Source organism: Rhea pennata, chromosome 20, assembly GCF_028389875.1.
Source record: "Rhea pennata isolate bPtePen1 chromosome 20, bPtePen1.pri, whole genome shotgun sequence".
Taxonomy (NCBI): Eukaryota; Metazoa; Chordata; class Aves; order Rheiformes; family Rheidae; genus Rhea; species Rhea pennata.
The window spans coordinates 977,264-998,105 of record NC_084682.1 but is presented as its reverse complement, the minus strand read 5'-3'; the positions used below and the strand labels follow the sequence as shown (position 1 = coordinate 998,105).

At 43.3% G+C, this 20,842-nt stretch overlaps 1 protein-coding gene across 2 annotated transcripts in view; it reads right to left on the bottom strand.

Annotated features, from left to right (window-relative positions):
- Nucleotides 1-20,090, bottom strand: part of MNT (MAX network transcriptional repressor) — a 48,249-nt gene extending 28,159 nt beyond the window's left edge. Inside the window, exons 1-3 of one of the 2 annotated variants that reach the window (XM_062592475.1) lie at nucleotides 19,968-20,090; nucleotides 3,163-3,742; nucleotides 412-453 (exon numbers count right to left, since the gene is read on the bottom strand). In XM_062592475.1, coding sequence (XP_062448459.1) covers nucleotides 412-453; nucleotides 3,163-3,742; nucleotides 19,968-20,040 — 695 coding nt within the window. In that variant the 5' untranslated portion in view covers nucleotides 20,041-20,090. The remainder of the gene's footprint in view (nucleotides 1-411; nucleotides 454-3,162; nucleotides 3,743-19,967) is intronic. The other variant, XM_062592476.1, reaches the window with a different exon arrangement.
- Between the last annotated feature and the right edge of the window lie 752 nt (nucleotides 20,091-20,842).

Genomic DNA, 20,842 nt, shown 5'->3' with positions numbered 1-20,842 from the left:
CCTTCACTTTCACCATGTTCTGGTATAGCTGTTTACACTGTAAGAGTTTTGGATCAGGAACTGGTCTTTATTTTGCATTTACACTATACCGTGGTCCCTGATATTGGCTAACATACTACTTTAACCCAAATGAGAAATGACACTATTATGCACATGGCGATTTACTTTGCAGGATCAGGGATTTGCAGTGTTACTGTAATGCAATTATGCAGCTAAGTAAAACATACTGAGAAGCAAGAGATGCAGAAGTGAGCTATAAAAAAGCAAAGCAGTATTATAGGATTCATTAAAAGTCAAAGTATTTTGTTCCAAGTCATTTGTAAAAAATACCAAATGAATATTTACAGACTATATGCAAAAAAAAGGAAGGGGAATTACAATAAAAAAGCACAACCCTGGCTTTCTACGCACCTGTTCTTCTCCAATTTATTATGTACTTCCCTGGTCCCAACCCTGTAACCCAAACAGAACAAAGATAAACTCAGTGTCAGGTTTAAAACTATTGCCATTCAACCTGCCCTTTCAGCAGTGCATGTGTGTCTAGGATATAGAGGTAAATATTAAAGAGCAACAGAGGTGTTCAGATATCACTGTCTTAATATTATTTGCATATGTATTTCCAGCTATACTATATAAAGATAAGATCTACACTTCACATGCAGTTTAGCTATATAAGCATATATACATATAATGGATTATGCATATACTGCACACAACACAAACAGGTAACAGTGTAACATGTCTATATACACAGACATGGCTATTATCAAAGAGAAGATAAGATACAGAAAAAGTATGAATTGTATGCATTTATACAGCACTATATAGCCCAGATTCTGACCCATTTCTCATCTATGCCTACACTCCAGTGAAGTAAGATTTATACAATTACAAGATAAAGCATATGGGACTTAGCAGTCATACTTCAAACCTCTTTAGTTTTTTACTGTGCCTAAAATAACACAGCTGAACATAAATATGAAGTAAAGTAATACAGGAATTTCTTAGTCACTGCTCAAGAAAGAGAACTAGGGTCAACTCCTGTTTTGTTTGGTTCTGTTTCCCCTCCGTCCCCCCAATCAGAGGGAGCCTTCTTTCAGGAAAAGCAAAACAAATCTATCTTATCTCAGGTGTTCAGCTACTGCAGTGATAAAGCACATTAGCAGACACACAGAGATTTCAAGCATTTTCCATACACTATGCAAAATGATTATTTACCTTTGGTTGAAAATATGCTGATGGTGAGGTGAGCATTTCAGGAGGCAGGTTAATATTTAATAAATATTCAGATGTTTAAAATAAATATTTGACAGTCTTTTTCCCATGAACCATTTACAAACCAAATAAAACATCTTTTCTATGTTTATGCCTAAAGGAGTAACTCCAGGAAGAGAAAGAGCATGCACCTTGGGGTATCTGATCCAAAATGCATCACAGGAAACCTTTACAGCTTGCTCAGCATCAAACAGGCATTCTTCTGGTGTTTAAGAGCTCCAGAAATGCTGCACAGTAAAATGCTCTAACTTTGCACACTGACACAGCAATAGTATTGCATTTTACACTGGGATAACAGCCCACCCTCCTGCCCCATGAACAAAACATATTTTAATGGTACAGAGCAGTTTGCTAGTATAACTGCAGCTATCTTAATGCCTTTTGCCAGGACAGCTGCTGCTTAGAGAGCAAAACTCTCCACATCTTTCACTTGAGTACCTATGCCATCAGAAACCTTCTGTACACCAGTCTGAACCCATACAACAACTTCTGTGACAGGCTCTGTTGTTTTATGCACAAATATCCTTATCGTTTCTGCAGGCGACTGTTTTATAGACAGGCCATAAACATCTCAGTCTTTCTAAGAGGAATTATACTGACATTTTATATCTTTACAAATTCTTACAAATTGGGATTGCTACATTCCAAAAGACACTATGGACCCTTTTTTTTGTCCTCTACATTTTACTTCTCTTCTTGCTCCCATGATGTGATTTTGAAACAGTTATGCTTTTTATGGAAGTCTTCCACAGGGAACAGGTCAGGACCATAGGAAACAGGTCACTGCTCAGCACTGCCAAGCATTGTTTCTCCATAGGCAGAATTCACATTCTTCATGCTCTTTTAACAACTGTATTATAGTAATGCTCAGAGCAAATGCAGCAAAGACTGGAAAATCCAGGAAAAAAAGTGAACTGCAAAGTTTTGAGCTTTCCACTCAGTCCTGAAGAGGTCTCAGCTGGATTAGCACATCCAGTCTTTGGCACTGAGTTTCAAAGAGACATCTATCAAAGAGACATCTATCAATTGCAGATTAAGGAAAACAGTTAGAGGTCTAAGTAAGATGATCTAGGAGGAAAGACTGAATCCAGGCTATTTATCCTGCAAAAGGGAAGACCAAAGGGAGTGAGGGTAAAAGGCTGCTGCAAACAGGAAGGAAATGATTTGTTCTCCTCATCCATGAGAAACAGGACAAGTAATATTGGGCTACTTATTAGGCTACTATGATCTGGAACCAATTGTCTAAAGAGAAAATAGGAGACTGCACCAGCCGAAATCATTAAGAACATGTTAGACAAACACTCACCAGGAGCAACATCAGGGTCACAAGTCACATGTGAGGGTGGGAAAGTTTAAACAACCTTAAGTCCCTTCCAGCTCCAGGATTCTTGAACAAATAGGAAGTCTGTTTTGCTTAACTCAGGATTGGATTTAGCATTTACAACACTAAGAAATTAGGATGGTAACTAAGATGATCCCTGTCCTGGGAAACAAAACATAGAATACTACCACAGCCCAACTTTCAAGAAGGCTTCTGCAAGCAAGATTGCTGTATGACTTCCCTGACCACTTTGAACAGAGATCTTTCGCCTGAGCATAATATCAGATGCTGTATGAGATCAGACAGGCAGTGCTGGGACTTGCTTCCTAATAGTTCTAGCTTGGAAAAAAATCCTTGAATACTCCAGTCAAAGGAAAAAAAAATAGAGAGAGAGAGAGAGAGCGCAAGAGCGACATCCAAATATCCATGGATCTTACTTCTAATCTAACAGCTATTTACAAATGGAAGAGATGCTCAGATTTGCTACAGAATTCAGAAATTGCTTTTGCCTGTTCTCTCTCAGAACCCTCCAAAGTCCTTATCTCCAAAACACAATGCATACTCACCCTCCAGGTCTCTTCTTCTGCTCATTTGGTTTGGCATCTTCTGCTGGAACCAGCTTTAGAGCACTAAGCTGTGAGGGTGGTCCTGGATGCTGCTGCAGGGGTTGATGTGACTGAGGCTGTATTGGCTGCTGAACAACATGGTGTTGAGAGATGGCCAGGACTGGAGCTGCATAATGCTGGAGCTGCTTTGGGCTACCTGATGGGGGTGTAGCAGCTTTCACATCTGGAAGAAGTGGACCAGATGGTCTTTGTATGACAGGTGCAACTGAAGATGCTTCCTTAGTGACACTGGGAGTGCTTAAAAGAGGCTGGTGGCGTTGTACTAGTGGAGGGGACAAGGTAGTCTGTGCTGCTTGTTGAGGGGGGCTGGTAACAACAGGAATAGGAATGACAGATATAGGAGTTGCTAAGGGTGGAGGCAGAGGAGGTGGAGGGGCTGGTGCAGGGGGAGAGAGGGGCACTGCCAGCCTTTCGTTCCTTGGCTCTTCCACATGAATGGCATTGTTAACCCTTTGTACACTGGCCTTCTTCTGCTCCTGTTCTCTTTCTAGGCGGAGCTTTTCGTGTTTTTCATTTTCTTCTGAAAGAGAAACAAGAATATGAACAGTGATTAACAGTACTTACATGATGTTTGCCATTCACAGGCCTCTCTGCAAAATGGTAAGTGTAACTACTCCCAGTTCTGCTGAGAGGAATATTGAGGCCTTGGGGAATAAAGTGACACAACCCAGGGCATACAGTGAGGCAGTGGCAGAACCAGCTACAGATCCTGTGTCCCTTGAAATTAGTCCCCTGTTTCAGTCATGCTGATTCTTCCATTCATTTCCCTTTTATTTAAGCACAAACTATTTAAATATAAAATATGCGCTGCCCTCAGCTTTAGTTCTTGAGACCAACAACTTGAGGTAACTGCTTGCTCCTCTACTGTTTAAGGATACTGTTGCAGAGATTCTGTAATTCTGATGTGTCTAGAGACCACAGGATCACAGAGCAAATGAAAAGGAACACATCACAAGATCAACCATCTTCTCTTCCTATCCAAGCACTGCACTGAGGAGAGGGATGGCTTGTTCTAGACAGTTTTCACTCCCAATGTCCAAGTCCACCAACTGCAAGGCCCTGCCTTTCTGTCAAGAAAAGAATTACTGAGGCAAACAAGATTAATGGACCTTCCAGAGCTGCACTATGACCCAATCAATAGCCTATACCTGTTTCTTGGGAGGTCAGCTGAACTGCTTTCGCAAGAAAGGTAGCCAGTTATGCAATAATATATAATGGATGGAACAGGAAATACTATTTGGCCTTGCAACTATCATCTTCTATGCTGAATTAAAGATAGACCCAAAGCAAAACCTCAGATCCACCGCCCTTTGAATTCTGGAACCTGAACAGAAATTTATAGTCCTGATGTTAATAAAACTGAAGTCAATTTATTTTATTTCCCTCCTTTATCCTCACCCAAAGCTTCCTTCCAAAAGTTCGTAAACTTAAAATATAAGGGGGAAGATGGAGAAAAAGGAAACTGAAGACAATGGAAGTGCCTGTTCAGTCCACACTTGCCTTTGCAGGAAACTGAGAAAGTCCTTAGTGATGAACTGCAACATGCTGAAAAAGCTCTTCATCTCTAGAAAATCCTTCCAAAGCTCTCCCTGCTTCTGTCCTTATGAAAAGGAAATTCCTACACTCCCATGAAGGAAGAAGAAATCAATCCACAACAGATGCTGGCGTGCATACATTCCTGTATGTTTCTAGAACACTAAACAAACTAGATGAAATCTGTGTGTCCTGACTAGCAAAATAAACCTCATTAAAATATGTTCCAGGTCTTGAGCTTTAATTGTGTGAAAGCAGCACAAATGAAGTTTATTTATACAAGTTCAATGGCGCCAGTGGCCCTGACTTCTAAACATCTCACAGCCTTAGTCAAATATCTCCAAAACAAACTCACTGTACAAGAAGCTGTACAGACACTGTTAGTTTAACAGCTTCCCGAGAGTTGCAACAAAACCACAATGAAGCTGAAAATCAGCTATATTGTTAATATCAGAAGAATGGAGATTTTAAACAATGGCTTTATCTATTTAAGCAAGTTTGGTGTCTTTCCTTCAGAAAAGAGCACCAATATCTGCATCAGAAAAGAGAAAAACAATCCAGTGTAGGGCTCAAGACTAGGACTCAAGACCTGTTCTTGGTAGTCTTATAAATTTATAATCTAGGACAGTTCTCTGCTCCACTCCTTTTCTCCACTTGATCTAATTTCTCTTTAGGCCTAGCTAGACTTCCTCTCCATACAGCCTGGCAGAACACCCCAATCTTAACTGTGATTTCCATTTAGACACCTCAACAATGAAATAACATGGCAATGATGTTAAACTCAGAGGAACCTCACCGGACTGATGCTGCTATCGGAGATTATTGCAATAAAGAGCAAAATCTGAGTTTTAGGAAACTGCAAATCCAAGTACTTTTTTCAGTCCTGCTCCACCTCACACTACACTCTAAACTATATACCAGCTCTTTAAAAGCAGTGCAACTCTCCTGCACCTGTCACAGACTTGGAAACTTCTCTAGAACCTCTCTTCATAATGCACTTATCAGCACTCTCCATAGAAGAATTATACTTAGCCAACAAGCAAAAGCCACACGGACTTGGATTTACCTAGGGCTTTTCCCCTGTGTAGTGCTGAAAGAAACAGATGCTCTACCCCAAGTATCTTCATCAAGAAATTATGTTAAACAGAACAAAGGGAAAAGCCTCCTCCCACTTCACCACCAGTAAAACATTCTCACAACATATGAAGCTAGCCAATCCTTTACATAGTATATATTACATATATACTATTCCAGGTGGGTCCCTCCACTACATCAGTATTTTCTGACAGTTTTCAATTTTAAGCTGTGTAGTGAAGAACCATCAGAGAGCAATAAAATGAAGAAAACTTTTCTTTCAACGTTTGAAACACCTTTGTTACATTTGACCACACAGAGACATTGTCTAACATACACAGGCTAGACCATTTCTTGAAATTCTCTTCAGCCCTGAATTTCTACAACATCCATCATATTTGCTCCAATCCACACAAATACATTTAGGCCCAACTCTGCTCTGTTAGCCTGGAGCAAATCTGTCTGGAGTCATTCCAGGCTTGCAGCAGAACAGTTGAAAACACTATGTATGAAGGAGACCACAGAGAACTCAGAATAAAGAGCAAAGGTAGGAGGCACTGTAAGATATATGCAGGGCAAGTTTTGGTGGAAGGCAGTTTGGTACAGCCTGCCAGCAAAGAGAGGAAGGAGGGAAGCTTCCAGCTATAACTGCTCCCTAAAAATCCTAGTTCAATTCTCAGGTGCAGTATCAACCCAAACACACAACCTATGAGACCAGAAATGAGATCAAGCACTCAACAGACAGGCTAAATATCTATCCAGCACCTGAAAGATTAGAAAGCAACACTTGAATCAAGCTCTAAAACCAGGGAAGCAATCTCTGGTCCTGAAGCATTTGCGAAGGCAGCATGAGAAAAACAGTGATTCAGACAAATTTAACATCTAAGATGGACTTTTCCCAAGGTCATGCAACAATAAAATTCAAAGTTTTAATTAAACTTCTTACAGCAGTATACAGGGAGGTAAGTGAACCTACAATGACTGACTCCAGAATGCGATGTTGTTTAAACAGAAATTCAGAATTTGAATTTAATTTTTCTTTACCCTGAAATATTCTGAGAAAATGCAATCATCAACATTACTTTAAAGGAATGAGTAACAGCGAGGGAGCAGAGGGAGGAAACCCCAGCAGGAATCCCCTGATGTAAACTACATAAATCTTAGCTGCCAATAACTTCAGACTGATCTGGTTAAATCAAAAAACATTAATAACTAATAAATAAAAGCCCTTTGTCTGCAATTCTTTTGCTCCACTTTGCTGCTTGGTTTGCAGCCAGAACCAACAGGACGGCCCTGGCACAGGACCCATGAGAAAGTTTGACCTCAGTAACCTGCTGACTAACTGCGTTTTCTATGTGCATGTTTGATCATGCACTCCAGCATCAGAGCTCTATGGGTAGCTCGACCCTGGGAGACAGAAGGAGTGTCCCTTGCACTGAACTGATGTCAGTATTTCCTGGACATGTTTTGGATGAAGGACTGCAAAAAGAGCTTCCAACTATATGTAAAAGTACGGTGCTGGGCAAAAGAGTAGGAAGACAGCAGCAAAGAAGAAGTAAAGTCAATTGATGGAAACTCCTGGTACTACTCTGATAAGGACATCCAAATTTGTCCATGCTTTAATCTGCAAACTGAAACAATGAATTCACTTCTTCACTGGCTTCTGGTAGTAGCATCAGGACAAGCAGGGTATAGGATCTAAAAAATGAGGCCTGTAGCTGGTGTGTGCACAGGGACCCCAAACTGAAGGCAATACTTTCCAACGTACTGATCAGGATTATCAGTGAAATTCCCACAAGTAATCTTCATTCATCAGGGAAGCTGAGAGAACAGGAAAGTAAGGTTACAAGCACACATTACTGATCAAAAATATGCAAATGTTTCTGTAAAGCTGGTGCAGCCCTCAGGCTGCTGACAAGCTGCCAACAAGGTCTTTGGTGGCACAAATCTTAGGCTCCTTTGAGCTAAAGAGTTCATTTCAATAATTTTTAGCCAAAATCTAACACTAGTAGGCCACTGTCCTCTGTGTCTGAAAGAAAGGAACCAAACTGTCAATCCATCCTTCCACTGAATGGACTAAATAGTCTCTAAACAATCTCTTAATAACATACATACACCTCTGAGATACAAAAACATCTAGTGATTCCATCTAGCTATGGAGTTCTCCCTGCCTTCTTTTCATTTTATACTTCTGTTCTTACAGTACTTTGTACTAGTACTTATACACTATCTATATACACATATAGTTTGCATACAAACTAAGGAAACACTTCCCTTCACAATGCAGGTAAAAAAGAAAAAAAAGAATAGTAATCAGACACACATATCGTTCCGATATTCTTTCACTAACAACGCAATCAATATACGATCTGCTATGAGTCCAATACGTAAAAGGTATGTGATGTTTAGGCCTTTTTAGAAGAGGGATCTTGGGCTCAGAGGGACAGCTGAACTGGCAGTTGCACACCAAAGTTTTATCTAATTTTCATTTATTCTTGAATTCTCATCTAATGGCCTAAGGACTGAATGAATCAAGGAAACTAAACAATCCTATGAATCCTCAGGTGGTCTGAATCACAACTGAGGCACACTGAAGTAAGGAATCTTACCTGGCTCATATTACACATGATCTATGAAAAGATTCAGATCTTGTGAGTTGTGTATTTTACCCTAATTGCCAAAGCACCAAGGCTATATATAATAAAGGAGCATAACAGTAATACCAGCAGCATCAGGAAGAAGCAGCCTATCTTGCCACAAGAAGAAACAGGGTTGTTGTAGAAGTGGGATCAACACCCTCCAGACCAGTGGAATGGTGCTATTTTAGGGCCTTAATGGTTCAGGAATACACAGAGTCAAGACTGTTAACTTTGTTATCTAATAATCTGTTGGGTTTAAATTTAACTCTTCCCTTGTGACTGCTCTGGAAACTCCATCAGTTGTAACTATGAATGCTGTCTGTAAACCAGAGCAGTTGTGCAAGTGGAATTGCATGAGCCTCTTAGGACCACTAGTCTAGAACAGCAATGGTCAGAATGAGTCAGTGGGCTTCTATTCTAACTCATTCCTACAGGAACAATATGAGCAGTCCTTTAACAATTTTAATGTTGTTTTTAATGCTCCTATTTTGTATAAGGGATTTGTTTAAGTATTTAGAATTTATCAACAGCATGTGCCTTTGCAAAATCAAGCATCCTACCTCTATGCATGCTTAAAGTTCTCTCCTAAATACAGAGAAATAGCATTATTTAATTCTATAAGCAGTTATGCATTTGTAGATCTGTGGCACAAGAATAATGAACTCTGAACCTTTTAATGCTTCTTGCAGCTTATAATGCACACTATGAACCACTACATACCAGGAAAATGGTACACTGGATTTCATTTGTACTGGTTCTACAACAGCATTACTCGAAGTAGTCATTCCTGATTTACACCAGGGAAGTGGTATAAAAGGAAGGAAAAAAATAGTCTCTAGATTTTTAGCATTCTCCTTTATCTCAACAGGGAGTCAGCAAGAAGATGAAACAATTCATACCAGCAACAGTGTGGATTATTAAAACTAGAGAAGCCTAAGTGCCCTTTGTGCAGGGCACATTTCAGAATCTCTATTATTCATAGCAGATGCTCTGCAGTTCTATTTATGAATAAATTCACCTCTCAAAGCTCTTTAGAAAAGTTAATGATGTAAACTGAGTAACAGATAAAGCTATTGTTTGACACCCCCCTCCTCATTCTCTTCCACATAGTTGTCAGTGGAAGTAAGGAAAGAGAGAAAAAATAAATCCTGGTGAGAAGTGTTAAAAGAATGAATCTCAGCCCAGCTTTCATATAATAGCTGTACTAGCATAGTTTTATCACTTAGCATTTTAGTTCAGAGCAAACACAAGCCTCTTGTATTACAGCAGACATCACCTCTCCTGGCATGCCACATGGACTGAAAGAGTAACCAGAGGTACAGGGGAAAATGCTGCAGGAACAAATTTTGCTTGTAAATGTCTGGACATGTCTGTGCAAGAACCTACAGTGAGTCCTCAAATAAATATATTTTCCAATTAGACTGTTTGGACAGGAGTTTCCCTGTCAGAAATGGGAACAAAGTGTCTATGAAAAAGGACCTTGCTTCCCTTCCCACTCTCATCCCATCCCTACAGGGGACAACACAATGCCCTTGATACTTATTATCAAATTAAAAAAATGTTCCTATTTCCTCATTCCCACAACACTGAAGTTGGTCTAGACTGCACTTGAAGAGCAGGAGGCAGCCACACTAAAGAGAAAATACTATCTGAAGCCTGAAGATTATTTGCTGCTTTTGCAAATCCCAGACTCCGGAGGGGAAGAGAACTAGGAAACAGAAGATAAGAATACAGTCAGCAATACCAAAGACCAGTAATGCCAAATCTGAATCGAGGCTAACACTGAGTCATAAGAAATGTTGCTGACATAAGAAAGAGGATATGCCAGGAAACAGTCACAGGCATTTGCAAGTGCCTAGAAACAAGTTGGAGTCCTGGGACAGAATTACAACTTCTTTTATCTAAGCCTTCCCGAATTTTGGTTGACAGCAGCAGAACATAAGCCCAACTTTTCTCTCCCATTTTGCTAAAATCACTTTGCTCAATAGTAATTTGTTTTCTCATCACTCCCCTAGCTCACAGTTCAACATCTGTTTCTGAACTTACAGGTGTCATGCTAGTGGGCATCTACCTAGAACTGATGAATCTAGAGACTGCATTCTTCTCACTCAACCTGATGATACAGATTTGGTAAAATCAGTCTATCCTTTTGCATCTCTGCTTCTCTATCAATAATGTGGAACTTCTGATATACAGTTTCCTCTCTACAGCACTCCGCTATCAAGGGGAGAAGAGGACGCACTGCAGGAGGACACCTCCTTCTCCCTCCCCAAACAAAATGCTTTTGTTGAGTGGCAGTAAAATCCTAAAATCAGCACTGTTTTCTTAGAAGCAGTGCTTCAGATTGTCTGAGGTTGCAGCACCTTATCCGATGAGGCCACAGGAAAAAGCTTCCTGTAAAACATCAGACAATTCTTTAACAAGATTTTCCCCACTTGCTGCTGACCTAGGTACTGATCATATTTCAGTCTACTACTAAGATGCCCCATTCCTTTCCTACTAACACAGGTGAGGCCATGAATACTGTATTATTAAAGAAAAACTAAGTGTTATTATAGAAGAAAAACGGTTCTGAAAGGCAGAACGAACACAAAACAGCACAGGATTTACTATTGATTCTGCTCTATCATCTGATGAGCTTTACTTGGGCAGATAATCAGCAGAGACGTTTCTACATAAGATGCTATTTCAGTGTTTCTCTATTGGGCACTAGCCTTTTCAAGGAATAGTGAGAAAAATTAATTATTCTAGTAAGCATTTATTTTCCAGTTGAACAGCTTCTGTGTCACAGATCATAACAAAAAGTGGCTTTGAAGACAAGTAGGATTCAATCCCATGTTCTTCAACACACACACAAGAAACCTGTCACCATCCTTTGTCTCTGGCGATAGCACGATAAACTGAAGTCTGTAGAAACACACTGGAACTACTATGTGCTTTAAATGTACTAGTTGGAAAATAATGGTAAACCAGAGTTGACTTTAATAAATCATATAATAAACAATGTACTCCGTTAAAACAAAAGCCCAGACACTTAACGTAGTCACAACAGCCAAGTGAACCTGAGACCACAATTTATCCATCTGCTTAGAAGTAGATCTCAAACACTTAAGATGCAAATAGTCTGCCAAACTTTTTCAAGGCAGACAAAGTACTGTCAGTACTTTACAGATGTTAGAAACTGAGGCAAAGACTGGTTAAATAACTTAGTATCATAGACTGAGTCACAGTAAAACTGTATCTGTAGTTTAACTACCAGCTTGTTAGTCAGGCATATTTGCTTGCCATTAGTTTATTTAACATTCCTAGATTCCTGTAACAGAAATGATAGGCCACTATTATTTATTAATCACAAGGCTGTAACAGTGGTTGTTCCCACACTAAAACATTTTGCCACTAAAATTGAAACTAGATACAGTTCACCTATAGTTGTGGAGAATGTGCAGTAACAGTTATTTCCGCTTAAAAACCTGCTTACCTTTAGAGGAAGTTTGGTTTTGAGTATTTTTATTTGTAACTACCATCAGCTGTAGCATTAACAGATCCTGGTTTGAGGAGAGAATTTACATGTAGTACCTATCATTTATTAAAATACTTTCCAAAATGGATGAAATCTCTTTAGTCTCATTAACACTCTCATTAGCATAAATCAGTTTTAATATGCTTGGGTAATTCTGGTGCAAAACAAGCCATTCAACTGAATCACCTGTTTAAAAATGTCCCATCCTGTCCCCCCTCCAATATAAGATTCTTCCAGCAAGAATTTCCTAATGTGAGATTCATAATCTGTGGACTAGCAGTACTACCGTAAGAAAAAAAAAAAAAAAAAAAAAAAAGTCCTTCTCATCTACTATCAGGACTCTCGCCAGCTGCGAGCTGAAGAGTGCTTTTTGGGAACTGCATAGCTCTAGATGTTAGAGACTATAAATAATACGGGATCTAAAACAAAACCTTACCTGGCTGCCTATAGTGCCCAACAGTCAAGACACAAACTGGCAAGAAAACAATAGAGACACTATTGCAATACAGACAGTACAATATGGACCAGAATCTGAATGTCCTGCCCTTAAGACATATTCAGTCACGAACCCTTCAGCTCTAGGTAAGAAAAGAGAGATAAGCAGCAGGGAGAGACAAGCAAGGTGCCTTCAGAAATGTATGATGGACATAAGTAAAGTGTAATTTTACACTTTACTAGAAGAAAGGCTGAAAGACTGGGAGTGCTCAGATTAAGAATTGACACAAACAAGAGTTTAGTCAGAGGTGCAAAGATTGGGGATTCCTAATTTCTTAACTCCAAAACCAAAAGGCTATCTGAAATACCTGAAAAACAACAAATTACACGGAAACCTTTCCAAAAATTGAGTACAATTACAGTATGGGTTTCACTGCCACAAGATATCACTGAGGATCAGAGCTCTGTTCAATTAAAAAAAGGTTTTCATGTTTATATAGTTTTGCCAGTAACTTCAGGAGGCTCAGGACTTTAACACATGAAATTCAACTGACAAGCCCAAGACTACAGAAAAAGGCAGGAGCAGAGTTAAGGAAAGCACAGACTCCCTACTTCCAGCCTTGCAGCTAACCTTTTAGACAATGCTGCTTCACAAGACAGTGAGATAAAATAGTTACTTTAGCTTATCAGAAAAAAAATGAATTATACAGACAGTATCAGATTTAGAAAAAGAGTCCTCCACTGCAGCCAGTCTGTGACTCCCTTATACTCCCATCACCTAGGCTGATTACCAGGTTAGCATTACCTATACCAGATTAGCATTAATCATAAAAGAAAAAAAAAAACGAAAAAAAAAAAAAAAGAAAAGAGAAAGGTGAACACAACTGCTACTTAGTCTAGCAGCTGAGTAACAGGCTAGGTTAGGAATATGTGAGGCAACTATTTTCCTGAAACAAGACTGCTGTCAATTTATTCTGCGGTTTCAGCAGGCCTATGTAGGCTCCAAAAGGTCAAGCTTGCAGTCAGGTTTAAGGGAGTTATTTCCACCTGCCATGCATTCATTGTGACACTGGCTTCCCCTGGGGCTGCAACGTAGCTCTGGCATATCTAGAAGCCTTCGAAAAAAGATAAACACTGCACTATTTGTTGGGAGGTGCTTTCACTTCTCTTGAAAGAAATTCAGGTGAATTTGCTGTCTGCAGCCAGTAAGGACATGGCTGCATGGAGAGCTGCATGCAGATATATTCAAGATCTGTGTGCATCCTGAGCTAGCTAGGTACAAGCCAGCTCTTGTGTAAAAAGCCCTACAGTTTTTAGAGATGTCTCAACATCATACTTACAAGACCTGTTGAGAGGGATACTAGAGGTACACCACACTGAGCACAGCACTAAGCTGTTAGTGAAACACACATGCCAGACATGAGCTGGTGCTTGTCTTCACCCATTTGCACAGATACACCCAAACAACAGGGTCTAATCACTAGTCCAAGAAAGGAGGCAGAGAATCAGAATTCCTAGGTTCTGCCCAAAGTCTGCCAGCAATTTACTGTGTTAATCTGGACATGCAGCTCAGACTTTCAGGGGAGGCTAAACGGGAAAACCCTAAGAGTAGCTTTTTAACCTCTATGAGGATCATTTTTCCCGTACATCAATCACAGAAGATAATAACCACCTATTTTTTGAAATATTAAATATTGCAAGTACTAGCCATATGAACAATTATACACTAATTTATTGGAAAAAGAAATAATAAGCAGGAAAGACAAACTAATCTATACATGTTTCAACATCTCTAATGCCTATCATACAACCAGTATATTAAAGCTGGATGGCACAGGCAAAGAAAATTCTTCAGTTTACCACACATCTTATCAATCCCGTACAATTAAGATATGTACCAAAAAGGCAGTTAGATGAGATATGAAAAGATCAGAAGAACTAAGCTTACTACTAGGTCGCCCCTTGCTGGCAATATTTGAAAAAATGAAAAGCTTATAAACATAATTACACAGCATGAAGCAAAGCTGAGAGAACCAGCTGACTGGGTTGTAAATGAACATCTACAGAACAAAAACCCTAAGAAAACAAATACTAGTTATTTGCAATTATAAATAAATTTGTCTTCTTAGACTATAAAAGACTCTTAGATTAACCTAATTCAAAGAAATCAGTCACCCTAATTCACATCAAATGTCTCTGGAGTTTGCAAATAACAGGTAGAAAAAGAAGCTCAGTTTGTGTGTTTGTGCACGAACGTACATACACATTTACGTGCACGTGAGCCACCCGTTTACAGGAAAAAAAAGGGTCATTGGCAGCAACTTTATAGATCATGAAAGCACAGATGTGAAAGAGATAGAAGAGTTCTTCAAAATTCTAACTCCCAAAACACTCAAACAGAAACACTGAAGCATGTGTTCATGGAAGTACAAGGTGGTGTACTTCCAGAGTGTGTCTATTATTGTTTGCACTCCAGTGGCATTAATACTATAACAATACATGCATAACATCAATCATTCTTCTCACCTTCCCCAAGTTGTTTTTTTCTTTAAATTAATGAGATCTAAATAACATGTTACTAGTATCAGCATTTATGTAACATTTTTCATCATGTATATGCTCAGCAGATCCATTCTACTAAATGGAATAGTGGATTACAACCTGCATGATTTAGAAGTTTCATTTTCTTTATATCTCTCTGTAAATCTCCATACACCGATCATATGCATTTTTAAGAAAATATTTTTGAATCAGTTGATCCCAGCACTAAGTATGCCATAAAACGAAGTATACCCACAATATCAAACTGGGATTTGCAATCTGCACAGAAGGAAAAAAGCCCTGTAACTTATTATTCTTAAGTCAATACAGTAGCAAATTATTTTTATGTTATGGAAGTGTCATCAAAATAAGGATTCTATAATTGTGAAAATCATCAGATATATCTGGGCAACAACGTAATTAACAAACATACAGTTCCTTCTAATGTAATCTATTAGTTACATTTCACAGGCCTCTACTTTACCTGAAAGATAACTGATCACTTGTGTTGTATCCTTCAAATTCCAGCAAATGTTGGTAAAGTCTGAAATCATCTTAAAACAAAAAACGCACAACTCAAAGATCCTGACGGCACTAAAGTCTTTTTCACCCCCGAGGGCCCAATCAAGACTGCCTCATGTTGTTCTACTCTATCAGGTTGTTATACCTAATGATGTACTTAAACTCCGTCTTCTCCTGTGATTTGAAACTATGTTCTTTGAAATATTTTGAACATTATATAATATTCAGACTTCTGGTAAACACCTTGCAAACACAGTTTGGACTGTACTCTATGTAGTGCCTGATTACCTACCTAGGAGCACAGAAACTGACTGTGTTGTGTTGCAGGGTTACAACAAGGCAGGTTCCAAATTAGAAGCTGCTTGGGTTTTACAGAGGTGTATTAATATGGCCTGTGACAGGGTTTCATCCTAGCCCTACAGGCAGTCCAAATAGCATTGCACACATATCCCTTAGAAAGCTGAGGGAGCAGAATGAAACTACTCTAGTTATAGATGAAAAAACAGTAAAGTCTACATGGTTTAGTTTTCCACTCTTCAAGAAGGCTGAAAGAGCAGAAAAAGCCACATGCGTGTTTGACGGAAAACAAAATGGACAAGGGCAAAAACATCAGTTACTACTAGGAAAATGAGGCATTCTGAGATACTTGTGTAAGGTCTGAAAACATTTGGAAGCCATGTGTGTGATCGCAGAAATCAGCATGATGATGAATACAGCAAGATATAATTCTAAAACCCAAGCATTGTTTTAGTTATAAAACTGAGGAAATGCTAGATGCACTGTACCAGATAGTATACGGATGCCATATCACCTGTGCTGTATATCTACACAGACCTATCAAACACCTCCTGCACCAGCAGCCTTTTCCAGATGCTTCAGAGAATGCAGAACATAGAAGAGAATAGGTGTTAAGGTAGGGACCTATTTCATAGCTTTGCAGACACTGGTTCACTTCCCAAAGAATATGAATTACAGTTTAGTACATGATGCTCTCCTAATAATTTTACCCTGCATCCCCAAAGCTTGAGAACATTTAAGTTGTGCCCAATAATTATCAACCAGGAGAAGAAAAACAAAACAAAGTTGAAAGCAGCTGGCCTAGCCTCCCTGGAAGTCCAAGGAGAAAGTGAAGACAAATTAACTGTTGTTTCCTTTAGGGGTTCTTCCTTCCTCTCCTGCTTTCAAAAAACTCTCTTTTCCAGTCATAAACCATACACAAAGACTGTCCTTCACCATATCTGTCCAGCTGGGGAGTGGCCACTAAGCTATCCAGGTATGCAGAACAAGTTGGAGAGAACTCAAACTGGCCATGGGTTTCTTGAACTATTCCTGCAAAACCTGTGACAAAAAACTCAGAAAGATTCACCACTGTGGATTTCTTGGCTGGCTGAAAGCAATGGCATTTTGAAAATGAACACAAACTCTCACCCAATAGGGTTGCCAAGTGCCTATTCCCCTCATGAAGAGGGGGAAGTGACAGCTTTGCAAGTCTGTGTGAGAAAGCAAATTACAAGTGTTGTGCAAGAAACAAGCCTCTTCCAGGTATTTCTGTATCTTTGTGCCACAGAAGGATTCTTTGGCTTTAGCATCAATCTATCTTCCATTGCTTTCTGGAATCTGACTGCTTTAAAAATACTAATGAATGAAACCTACCAGTATCCTTGACAGACAGGAAATTTCATGAATAGCCAGCAGCTAAGTCTTTTGCCCGAATTCACACTACACTGACAGCACTGGCAAAGCCAGATGCCACTCTGAGTTCACACAGGTTCCTAGACTATGATTTCATCAGTAGATTTATAGAGATAAGATGGTCAGATGGATAATGTACATCTAAGTAGGATAATGAAATTCTCTAATCTCCACCCCTGCGTGGTTTCACACAAGAACTGTGCATGACTGTACACCAGTAGCTACTTCTCACACAGTGTTTTCACGTGCAACTACTGAAGCATTCCATGTTTCCAAGAATCCCCAAGAAGAGGGCCAGCCTTACTTCAACCATCTTCTTCCCTCCCCAAATCATTATGCTCTCCTTTATCCCAAACCTTGCTTTTTTTCCATCTTTCAATCTTCTTCCCATAAAAGAAGGACGATGACTACCTGATTGAATGGAAGACTTTTTCCTCCTCCACTCTCAGGCTTGAGAAAGGAAATGGACTAAGTATTTGTTACATTTTACCATCTAGTTGGTAGTAGGGCCTACACATCCACTAGGCCCTGGCTTTGTTAGCTGAAGAACTGAACATACAACAGTCTGTCAGAGTTCCTGTGGCAGCCAGCACAGGCACTGTGGTGCTGCTACCTTTGCCAGGTGGACAGTTCCACACTCTGGTGACTGCAGAAATGGAGAGCAGAGCGAGTCCGAGACCAGTGTGCCCTACGCAGTCCTCTTTGCTGGAGAGGTATCTAGGGAATCATCCTAGAATGTGTTCATCACCACACTTACACTGAACAGCAGCAATGTCTGAGCAGATTCATGGGTTGTTCTCCCTTTCAAGGCCAAGCTTTCTGTGCTATCTTTGTTATCTTTAGACCTTGATAGCCTTGAATGAGCTTTATCTTGGATTTTTAAATGCTGTTCTCAAACTACATTGCTTTTAAGACCCACTAGATCCTTAGAATTACCCAGTATAACTGAGCATAATGCAAGGCGTACAACTTCTTTGAATTTTTCTTGTTTAAATTAGAGCGTGTGTCTGAAGGGAGCAGAAGAGGAAGAAAGAGAGGGAAGGAAGCCAATCTTGAATGCTTTATTGTTGGCCAAATACTGTTCCCCAGCTATTTCTTTGCCTGTGTTCTCTCCTAACGTTTTCCTGTTACCTAAAGTTCAAATGACTGCCTCCTCCCTCTCACACCAGTCAACTTCCTGGTACTAATGACTTCCCTGAACTAGTCTCCATTTGCACTAACACTTCTTATCAATAATATTACTCCTAATATGTTCTGTCACAGCAGAAGTGATAACTACATTTAGTACAGTAGTAGACGAAGCATCTGCTTCTAAGCGGGGAAGTGCTGCACCACGTAGTGTACAAACACCTGAGGCAGTTCCTACCTGGGGCGGATTCCAGTACGAAGACAGCATCCCACTTAAGAACAATCTCTGCCTTTGAAGATTATTGAACACTGCACCTTTTGATCACTTTTGCCTCTCTTTGCGTTGCAATCAACACTTCTTCCCACATATCCTAGATCCTCACTTGTTGCATCAGTTTTCAAAACAGTCTCTTAGTAATTGTTACTCAGTTACCCCACACTATCTCTTCTAGTGCTAAAAAGTGTAATACCCAACACTGTTTAACAGCATGTCTCAAATATCTAACCTCTCTACACCCAGAGCACCTTCACTACCTATGAACCACAGAACTGAGAACATTAACGTCAACCAGTGAGCACATCTGACTAGGAAGGCTATAAAACCAGCACATACATAAAACGGCCACAGGCAGCTTCTTCCTTCACCTTAAAGCGGTCATACAGGTGAAACCCTCACGCTCAGCCATGATGCTGACAGCAGCTTAAGAAAGGAGGACTGTGGTAGCCCAGAAATTCCCATTTTTGATTCTTACTCAGGAAGTCTTTTGCCCCCGCGTGTCTCCAAGCTGTCTTGCTTCATAACATCTACTATCTCCTGGGTGACTCATCACTGAAACAATGGGTTTCCAGCTGCATCCCCAGCAGTGACACACAAAGAGAGCCCTCCCGCCCGCTCCCGCGCCGAGCTAGCGCTGCGTTACAGCTCCGGCACCCGCCACAACACGGGGGGGCAGGGCGAGGCTCTGCAGCCCTTGTTCAGGAACCTTCCTCCGAAAGCACCCGGCTGACAGCACGGGCTCCCACGCAGCCCAAACCCCCCTCGCACCGCGATCCGAGCCCCCGCCGCAGCGCGGCGAGCGGCACCCGGCACCCGGCGGCGGCCGGCGCGCAGCCCGCGGGCAGCCTCGCGGCGGGACCGCGCCGCGCAACGGCCGCCGCCTCACGGCGCTCGCGCCGGGGCCCGCGCGGGGGGGGCGGGGCGGGGCCGCGCCGCGCGCACGTGGTGGAGGGCGGCGCCTGGCGCGTCACGCGCGGCCCGGCCCCGCCCCCGCCCCGCCCGCGGCGCGGCGCGCGGACACGCAGCGCTCGGCGGCGGCGCGCCCCGGGGGGCGCGGGGGACCCCGCGCAGGGGCCGCCGCCGCCGCCGCCCGCGCAGGGGCCGCGCGCCGCGGGGGCGCCGCCGCTCGCGCGGGGCCGCCCCGCCGCGCGGGGCCGGGCCGCGCTCCCCCCGCCGCCGCCGCCGCCCCCTCAGGCCCCGGAGGCCCGCGCGGGCCCCGCCGCCCGCCGGTAACGGAGGCACCCCGCCGCCCCGCCGCGCGCCGCCCGCCGCTCCCCATCCCCCCGCCCCGGGAACGCGGCGGCGGCGGCGCGTCCCGCGGGCGCGGCCGAGCCGGGCCGGCGGCGGCGCTGACAGGCGGCGGGGCGCGGCGGCGGCCGCTTACCACGTGCGGTCTGTTGCTGCTGCGCCTGCCACTCCAGGAACCGCGCCGCCTCCAGCAGCGTCTCGATGCTCATGGCGCGGGTCGCCGGCCGCCGCCGCCGCCGCCTCCGTCGCGCGGGCCCGGCCGCACGCGCCGCGCCGCCCCGCGGCTCGCCCCGACGGCAGCAGCGCTCGCGACAAGATGGCGGGGAGCAACAGAAACACAACAGGCGAGCGCTGGCGCGGCCCCGCTACTACGCGGCGGGCGGCGCCAAGACGCGGCGCGGAGCGCCGGCCGCCGGACGGGACGGGGCGGCCGCGCCGCGCCGCACCGGGCTGGGTCGCGGGCAGGCGCCGCCCGCCGCGGGGGCGGCCGGCAGCTGGCGGCGGGGCCGCGCCCTCATTGCCGCGGCGGCAGCGGGAGCCCCGTCCCCGCGCGGCGGGGCGCCTCGCGCTGCCGGGCCCGCCGCGGCCCCCGCCCCAGCGCGCGCGCGCGCGGCCGCGCCGGGGAAGCCGGCCCGCCCGGCCGCGCGGGCGGTGCATTCCCGCTGCCGGGTTTTCCAGGCGATCCTCCCCCCGCAGTGCGTTTGCATCCTATTAAAATATGTCATCTCGCTGCGAGCCAATCCGCGCGGAGGACAACAAGGCATGGAGCACCTCCACATGGGCACCCCGCTCCGCCGGCGCCCTCCTTAAAGGGGCAGCGCGCCGCGGCCGCCCCCGCCCGCTGCGCCCGGTCCCGGCGGGCGGGGCGCCGGGAAGGGAACACGCGCCGCGCCGCGCCACGGGCAGCGCACGGGGCAGCGGGGCGGGTTGCACAGGGCACGGCGCAGGTCGCGTGGGGCACGGGGCAGCGTGCAGGCTGCAGGGAGCACGGGGCAGGTCGCGTGGGGCAGG